Source organism: Brachyistius frenatus, unplaced genomic scaffold (genome assembly GCF_029030835.1).
Source record: "Brachyistius frenatus isolate BFR_SWC_R1_liver_20210118 unplaced genomic scaffold, ASM2903083v1 Contig_270, whole genome shotgun sequence".
Classification (NCBI taxonomy): domain Eukaryota; kingdom Metazoa; phylum Chordata; class Actinopteri; family Embiotocidae; genus Brachyistius; species Brachyistius frenatus.
Genome location: NW_027210869.1, coordinates 118119 through 127480, shown reverse-complemented (window position 1 = coordinate 127480; position 9362 = coordinate 118119). Strand labels below are relative to the sequence as shown.

General features: G+C 42.5%; 1 protein-coding gene across 1 annotated transcript in view; it reads left to right on the top strand.

Moving 5' to 3' along the window:
- Positions 1 to 522: 522 nt before the first annotated feature.
- syne1a (spectrin repeat containing, nuclear envelope 1a) overlaps positions 523 to 9362 on the top strand; it is a 119801-nt gene continuing 110961 nt past the window's right edge. Inside the window, 2 exon segments of the mRNA XM_069721665.1 lie at positions 523 to 1035; positions 3380 to 3441. Of these exon segments, the coding sequence (XP_069577766.1) occupies positions 891 to 1035; positions 3380 to 3441 (207 nt within the window). The 5' untranslated portion in view covers positions 523 to 890.

The following is a 9362-nucleotide window of genomic DNA, read 5'->3' as shown; positions in this document are numbered from 1 at the left end:
GTTGAGATGAAAGCCGATCCTTTTTTGAAGGGAGTACAGTCGCAGATCAGACAGGACGACTGTCAGTGATAGTCTGCTCCCCTGCAGGCTCGACAGAGTCGAAGGTTGCATGCCTCAGAGCACTGCATGGCATCTGTGTGGATGAGAGAGAGACAGAGAGAGAGAAGGAGTATGAAGGGAATAGGGAATTCCTGCACGCCTGTCCCGACGCTGTGTTCGATCATGTATATTTGTGCGTATGATGGCTGACAGAGTGGAGCTCCCACTTCTTCCCCTACTAACCTGCTAAACGGTCCTCTTCCACCCACCCACCACCACTCTGTCCTCTCTTTTCACATCGAGACGGGGGCTGCTGTGACATCACTCATTCCCACGCACTCTGATTGGCTGGCTAGTGGAGGGAAGTGGATTGTTCCTGCAGAGAGAGAGAGAGAGAGAGAGAGAGAGTAAACGTGGGAGGGAAGGACCGAGGTGGAGAGTGTATGAGAGGCAAAGAGAGAGAGAGAGAGAGAGGGACTAAGCAAGAGAGATTGATGCTGAGGCAAGCCAGCACTGCGCAGCGCTCACTCACACACATACACACAAACAGTCTTTGCATCACACTCCGGAGCTGCTTAACAGGCAGGAAAAACACTGAGTCTGACTGAGTCAACAGCCCGGTGCTGCAGGACAGGACAGAGGACAGCTGGACGTTAAAAGGCGAGAGGAGAAACAAGAGTATGATGCCTTCCTCGCTGCTTTATCTCAGAGCAACAGTTCCACCGCTGTCATCTTGAGAGGTCCAGTGCTCTAGGGAGCTCTTTTAAAGACACCTCCCCAAAAACACAGGAGGGGGTGGCAGCAAGGGCAGGAGCAAGGGCAAGTGTTGCCTCTCCCGGAGGTTGACGTGGATGTCCTCTGAACGTCCCCATGAAAACAGGCAGAAATCGAGGCGTAGCCTGGGGTACAAGATGGCACGACGAGTAGGTAGCGAAGCCTCCCAGAAAAAGAACACAGCGCTCAACCTGGTGGCAGGGTTCTACCACTACCTCCGCGGTAAGTGGGGCAGTGTGTGTGCATGGCTGTGTGTGCCCTGCTGAGGCAGAGAGTCTGAGAAAAAGATGGCAAGTGCATAGTGTGTGTATTTTTGTATTTATTTTTTGAATGTGTGATGCTGCATGCGTGAGTTAGCGTGGCTCTGCAGTATGGACTGTACGTGCCTGCTGTATGTGTGTGTAAATGTACAAGTGTGTGCTTTTTGCAGTGTGATTTCCTTCCTCAGACTTTCCTGCAGGGTGGATATTTTTTGGGGAAGGGGGCTGTGAGTGTATGTTAAGCGAAATGGGCAGACATTTGAAGGGGGCGTTTCCACTTTGGCACACTTTGTGTGTGTGTGTGTGTGTGAGTGTGTGTGTGTGAGTGTGTGAGTGTGTGTGTCTGCCCGTGTGTGTGGAGGTCGCCGTGCTTTGAGCCTACAGCAGGTGAAGCAGGCGTACCCAGCAGACAAGTAGCAACTCACCACATGGGTCACAGCACAGCGGGCTGGCTGTCAAAATGTTTGATTCCTTATCTCTCTGTTTGACCCTGTGGCAATCTGTCGGTGCTCATATGTATTTGGATACCACACATTCAGCATTGTGCCTGCCTGCCTGTCTGCCTGGTAGATAAGTCACATTATCTCGCTATTCTATGGAGAAACTAGAAATGAAATATTCCGACAATTGGTCAGGCAGTTTGTTTGCGGAGGATTGTACTTCCTTAGGTCTCTCAGGTTTTTGAACCAGTCCTGTCACCGTTTTTGAAACAGACAGACAGCCCTAGAGACAACGAACTAGATTTTTTTAATGATATTTCATTAAGGTTATCCTCACTGTGGGGGGTCAAAGTGGGAAGTCGGGGGCTGTGGATGAGACTAATGATACAGAAGCTAATCAACTGTGTTAAAATGCTGCTGCGAGGCTTCGTTGCCGAGGACGGCTGGTTCCCTTTGTGAGATTGAAAGAATGTGGGTGTGCATATCTGCGCTTAAGTGAGACTGTGTGTGCGCAGAGTTCAAAGTCACCTCGTCCCTGAGACTGCGAGGCTGGCACCACACGCACGTGCAGACATGTTCCCCGTCACACATGTTCCTGCTCGAGGATTGTGGGGGCTAAACCTTTCCCATTCTCATCCAATATTACTGCCTATCAATATTTCATTGCTCGTGGACCCAATCAAAAGATTAATTCATGGAACAAGGACCTGCTCAGTGGCACGTATGACTATGCGTGAATGTATCTGCATTATGTATGAACGACACCCTCCCTCCAATCTCCCACCCTCCGACGCACAGACACAAACCCTTTCCTGTTCGCACCTGCCCACACTACCCAGTGACACACTAACCAACTTGAGTGTAATCAAACCGTCAGCATATTTCATTAAGGTGGAGGAAAGCACTGCGTCAGATGTCCTCTCTCAATGATAACATGCTTATCTCAAGGATATTGCTCTGTGCCACAGACGGGACAGAGGAAAACAAAAAGTGCTGCCATCCTTTGAGTCCCAGGTAGATTGTGTTGTGTACACGCTGATGGGATGTATGTGGCAGCTGCACAAGTCCCATTTTTTATCTCATGGGCTGCAAGCAACATTGAATTTTGTCGTCAAAAGATATAAGGAAGAATAAATTGCAGCAGGAATGCATGAGTTGGTTCTAAGAAAGCAGAAGAAAACACACTCTTCTAAAAAAAAAAAAAACGTTTCTCTAAATTTAAGTGTTTATTGGCAAATTGTATATATACTCAGTTGTTCACATGTGGGAGACATGACTTGATTTATTTGTTGTCCTCATTTGGGTTAAGTGGCTTTCAGGGGACATCATCAGCAGACATCTGTGCTATTGATTGTGCCTTTGCTAAATGGTCTTTATCGCTGTAGCCACCACAAACAATGTCCTTCCTTATGCATAGGTAAATCAGGACATTTAGAGCATGGTTGGCTTTATGTGCTGTGATCATAATACTGAAGGGTGCAAAAGATTGCGTGCTTGGAGCATTGTCAGATTAAAAAACCTCTTACGGATCTTGGCAGATAAAGGAAGAACCGCAGCACCTTCTATCCTCTAAAGGGCATTTTTGAGAGCAGAATTTTCTGTCCACACTGAGAGTTGTTCAGCTGGTGAAAATGCCATCTGTAAATGTCAGATGCCTTCTACATTAGCGTGAGGTATGATTCGCTGTGACTGTGTTCAGACACATTACACAGAAAGTAATAGTATCAAAGTTAATTAGAATAACCATCCGGCCCTGTGTCCCAATCGACTCTCATAACAATAGACAATGAGAAGATTGTGTTTTAATCCCGTCTTTGTTTGTTATTGCATGTGACTAATAGTGATGCTCTGGGCTCTGATTTCCAGATGAGCAGGAGGCGGTGCAGAAAAGGACCTTCACAAAATGGATCAATTCCCACTTGGCAAAGGTAAGAGAGTCTGGTTGAATCCCACCGCTACTGCCAGCATTGTGTTGTCCATTTACACAAACACTGGTAATAGTGTTTATCGACTGCAAAACTTCCCCCATCTCATTGCTTTTCCACTTTAAATGACTTTACTTTACTCCACCCGCGGAGCATGCTGCTGTGACATTTGCTCCATTTCCAGATCTTGTAATCGGGCCGGTCATGGGACCGAATGTGCCAGCTAAGAGCTCACACACATACACAGTCATTCTCACATGCATGCCTTTCTTATTCCTCACTATTCTTCCAATCTCATATAGCTTGTAGCAAGGATTTACTCTCCAGCTAATTATTGCTGTCACATTAGGGCATTTACGACACTGTATATCTTTTTCTCCTGGAAGCTGCAGTCAGTAATTTACATCTTAGTAACCTCTCTATCTCAATATGTGCCAATTTAGATTGTTCATGATAAGAGCTGTGAGTGAAAGCTGGCCCTTCATTTGTCCTCTCAATACGCTTGGACAACAGTATGTCTGTGACGTACACTAAACAATTACACTTGATGCAGCCGCCTGCAGGGGCCATCATATGCTTGTAATTATGGTATCATTATGCATTAGGCTCCTCAATTTCACCCATTGCCTCTTAAATGGTGTGTCAGGAATGGCTGGACAAGGCAAATATGCCACAATGCAGCATAATTAACTGTTATTTCAATCTGTGACGCTCCTCTCAAGGTTTCATATTTGATTACGACAGCTGTGGAAGCCTTGAACCGCGGTGACGTGGAGCAGAAAATTCATTTGAAAAGCACTCCGAAGGGCATAAACCTTGACGTAATATTAAATATCACGTCGCAGGACAGTGCCAGCAGAAAATTACACACAGCCCAGTGTTTAAAATGCCTTCAATATTTAAAAACATTTAAAGTAAGCACATGGTTTATTTATTTCGTCCTTCTCAGAGCAGAGCTGTGGTCCTTTTGCTATTTCATAGTCATTGGAAATGGGGTTTGAGTTATTGGGGAAAGACGATGAGGCTTCAAAGAGATACCAAGGATAGGGATTCCCAAAAAGTATGGATTATGAAGTTAAAGTTTAAGAATACTTTTTTGCTGAGAGTAAAGAAGATTCAGGCCACTCGCACATCTGTTTTGTAAATTTGTAGACGGGTCGAACAGCTTTGTTTAGCATAAAAACTGGAAACGAGGGAAATGCCTGAACTTGCGTCCAACCAGAGAAAAATGGCATTTTACCATTTTACAGGGGTTAGAAGGTATAATTAGATATAACGTGTTAATTAACAAGTAACGAGATATGCTGGTTGTCAGAATTTCCCCCGTTTTACACGTTTATATTAACACTGGTTTCAGCTCTGTATTTGCTGTACAGATATTGATCTTCTTATAAAATTTCCAGCAAGAAAATAAATAAGCATATATCCTAAATATCTAATTATTCTTTTAATGTAAAGTTGGCTCAAACATTTTTTTTTTCCTATTGTTTGTACAGTTGAATGTTTGAGCTTCACTGTGCAGAGTTTAAAACTAGAAGCCTGTTTTTAAATTCATCTTCTGAAGGAGGAAGTTTCCATGTGCTCATTGAAAACAAAATTTTAAGCGGTGTCACATGACTATTAGTTCAAAAGCCAATCCTGGTCCAATCCAATGTGTACCACTATGATGTGGAAACCTCCAGTACACGAACACTGAGACATCTTCTATCCAGCACTTAAACTTAAGAAATTAAATATATTCGTTTTTTCATTGAGCCTGGGATATATAATGAGTGAGAAGGAGTAGATTTCATTTTAAGGAGTTTTACAAGATGCACATTAGACACAAATCATTATTCAAAGAGTAGTTTATATATATATATATATATCTTACAGCAAGTCTGTCTTAAAGTGCAATAACATATTGTAATGTCTGGTAGAACAATATTCATGAAACCGCCTGTAGCAAAAACACAAACTGGGTTCACATAGATCTTAGAAATATAATTTAGATTCCATTTAAATTTGCTTTGATTAACAAATTTAGCTAATTAATTGATTAGTGATACTGTCACAGTTCCATTGGAAGAGATAACAGTATTTGTTTTCCACGCTTTTCTCCCTACCAAGTTGATCAAATTACGTAGTTGCTGTCCTCCTCGCTCATCATGAAACTGCTTACCCTTTCACCTGATGCCTGACGTTGCCATAGAGACACTGATTGGCCCATATTTGTCTTCAAAAATGTCTTGGTTGTCACGGCAGCTTGTCAAATGTTCGAAGGGCTCCGTTGAGTAGAGGGCTAAGAGTCACTTACTTACAGCTGGTGTGAAGGATGAAGAGGTGCATTTCTTGAGGATGTTGGAGACTAGTGGAGATAAAATGGCGTCTTATGGGCTTACCCTCACATGTAGAAAACTACTCTACAAAAAAACATTTAAAGAGACACATCAGGCAAAAGAAAGAAATGGTGTGAAAGAGAGACAGACAGAGAAGCTTTAACAGTTGGTTTAGCTTTGCTCTCAGAGGGATAGATCATGCCCTTGGCTATGCAGATGATTAGGCCACTCCAGTTATCACAGGTCTTTAATTCAGCGCCTAAAGGTATGTGATTAATCGTTAGGTGAGTTGAGACATAGCATGAGGGCTTCCTTTTTCCACTATCACTCCCCTCCCCCTTACTTTTCCACTCCACAGGTATAACAAAAGAAGTCTTGTGAGCTCTGACAAAGACTTTCTATGAGTGGAAACGTATTGAAGCCGGTAATTTATACAGAAGATTAATGACTCTCATTACTTGGGGTAGTTCACCAGATTAACTCAACAAAGATATAAACTGTAAAAAGAGCAAAGGGGTCGTACTTTGTGCACATTGTGCTTCACATTTAGATAGAGGTTGATGGTGTTTTGACCACACAGTCACTCAGTTGTTTTCCAGTTTTGCTTTCCTCCAAATTTCTGCCTTTAAAGGCACATTTTCAGTTTTCAAGTGTATCAGGCTTTCAAGTTTCACTCAGCAGTGGAGTGACAGGGGGGGGGGGGGTTGGATTCAGTGAGCGGACCCCAAGTTTCCATTTTGACAAATCCTTTCTGAGAAGGTTAAAGCTTAATTACGGAGTGGCCAGTGTGAACAGCAGAGGTCTCATCGTCGCTCGGCCGTTTTCCAGGCAAACAGCTTTAGTGCAGTAATCAGTGAACCAAGTGTTCTTAGAGATTACAGCAGCAGGAAGTGAAGCTTCCAGCTCCTCACTCAGTGTTAACTCCTCTGCTCCCCCTGCCTGATCATTTTTTTGGGGGGTGGTGGGAATGAGAGGATTGAGTGGGTGACATCCTACATGAGCACTAAATTAAAATCCAGCAGATCATATGTACCTCAGCCAACTAAGCTGCTGCAATGTTGTTGTTTTTTTACACTTTTTTAATTTACAACTTGTCAACTGTGCCTGTGGCCTCTTTATTTTCCCCTTCCTGTTAATTTATATTGAGATACAATCAGTAGTAGCATCTGTTCAATGGCAGTGTTGGTTTGTTAGACCGGCTGCCTCTTTTATTTCACTTTGTAAAACTTTGTGTTTAGTGCTGAACAGCAAATGTTAGCATGCTCACACTAAACTAAGACGCTGTGTTCCAAATGATGTACTTACATATTAAAACTCCCTATTTAATATTTATATTAATATTAAGTGTGAAACGTTGCATGCTCCACGGTCGCCATTTTGGATATGTAGCGGAAAGAGAGGGACCACCAACGTAAAGTAAACTGTGGCAGCTGCAGCTGTTGGAGAAACATCACACAGAAGTGTTTATTCCTCACTAAGTACCGCCATACTGCTGCTGGACAGAAGCCATCGGTGTGTTTACTGTGTGCGCGAAACAGAGTGCAAGAAAACAAGTTAATTTCTGGTTGAAATAATTAAAGCCAGCAGATATGTTGGCAGCTGACGCATCGAGTAAAAGTATTATATGTGACTGTAAAAGAAAAGTACGTCATTTCGAACACAGCCTAATATGCCGAGTGTGGTAAATAATATGGCTGCTTGCATTGTTATTACGTAAAGTAAATGGGCTTACATGGGCAGCACAATTCTTAACATTATAATACGTGGACAGGAACTGTGTCTTTTATTTTGTCAGTATTGGATTTGATGTCTTACAAGGTAAAGGTCAATTTCTCCATTCACAATATTATATTGACAGTTGCAGCCCAGTTATGTTTTGTTGGTTGGTTGTTTTGATGACCTTCAGATAAACTTTCATCCTCTACAGTAAATTTATGCAGGAATGTGTGCAGCTATCATTTAACTTACTGTGATTTTAAACATGAAGTTATTTTAATTGGTACGGTTACGTGCAAATAATGTCCTTTCAGAATAACCTCAGCTTCAAAAGATTTTGACGATGGGCATCTCGTGTCAATTGTTCCTTCAAACTGTATGTATTGCAATTCAAAATGAAACCCTTCAGTCTTCTCTTTGTTTCTGCCCCTCCCTTTCATGCGGTTGATCTTTTGGAATCCACTGAGTCAAGTGTACCAGGGGAATAACACACAGACAGGCACGCATCCTCAAAGTCCTTTGCTCACAATCAATTATGGCCCAGACACTCATATGTAATTAGCTCATTAAGTTCCTGATTTTTTTTTTTTTTACCTCGTGTTTCTGAGCAGAGGAAATGAATATTACTTTTCTTATTTTGTAATTAGTTTGAAATTTCCTCATTAGCTTTGGGATAATAATGAACAAATAGGTAAATTTAACTTCAATTAGCTCATGGTATAATTCATCCCTTTGAATGGGGTCTTTGTAAGAGCCTCTTCTGTCACTTTATGATATGGGCACAAGTGCTGTCTGAATATTCTAGTTTCCAAAGCCATGAAATGACATTAGAAGAGGAATTAGTGAGAAGAGCTACTGTATTTGCTAATTAATTTTGAAAGACTCAAGGTTAGTGTCCCTCCTCTTCCTGCCTTCTATCATCTTTCTCGCTGCCACTCTTCCTACTCAATTAAACCCCTCTCGCATATTCACTATGTCGGGGTTGTATATGTGTTTTCTTTCACACACCATACACACACTCCACTTGAACGTGACAACCCAGACACACTCGTGCACGCATCTCCACTTTTACTTTCCCTCTCCCCTCTCTCTCCCTCCCTCGCTTTGCCGCTAATCTCCCTGTGAATGGTTCGCTCGTCTGAACGCACCCCTCGCCCCCCTCCTCTAAACCTCTCCTCAGCCCCAGCATGTGACTGTGCTTTAAGAGAAATCCTTGATGTGGCGTCTCCGAGAAACAGAGATATGTGGATTTCCTCGAGTCTGGAAGTCTGTGTCAGGTCAGGGAGGAAGTCAATGGGAAGGATACAGTTTGAAATCATCAGCATATTTTAGGATTTGAGGACCCCATTCAGAGTCTGCTGAGGCTTTGCTTATGGTGAATCTCGCTGTCAGTAAAGCATGGCACTGCTAAACTCTATTTGGGCTCCAGAGCTGTTTCTTATGAGGATTTTTAACCCTGTTTCACATGTCTAAATTACTATCTGACAGTGTAATATACGTATTATATTCTGGTTTATGTGTGTGCTGCGCCACTTAGAGTGGGATAACGTGGAGGAAAAAACACTTCTTATCTCATAGTTTTATGTACATTGCAAAAGCTATTAAGACTGAAATCCAGGGGTTTTGCAATCCTAGAAAACTGAGGAGGCTTTGTTTGAGTTTATTGCATGAAGAGTTTATGTAAACAGAGAATTCATGTGACTACGTACTTACGTAAAAGTAAACGACCAGCTGCTTGTTTAGGAATGTCTCCTCCAGACTTGATAAACTGTCTCTGGAAAAATTGCTTCACAAATATATCAGCCTGTCAGCAATATATTGGTATCAGTGTACAATTGTCCAATATGAAAACTTTTTCACAGAACAAAAGGCAGTAAAAGATCCTTTGGT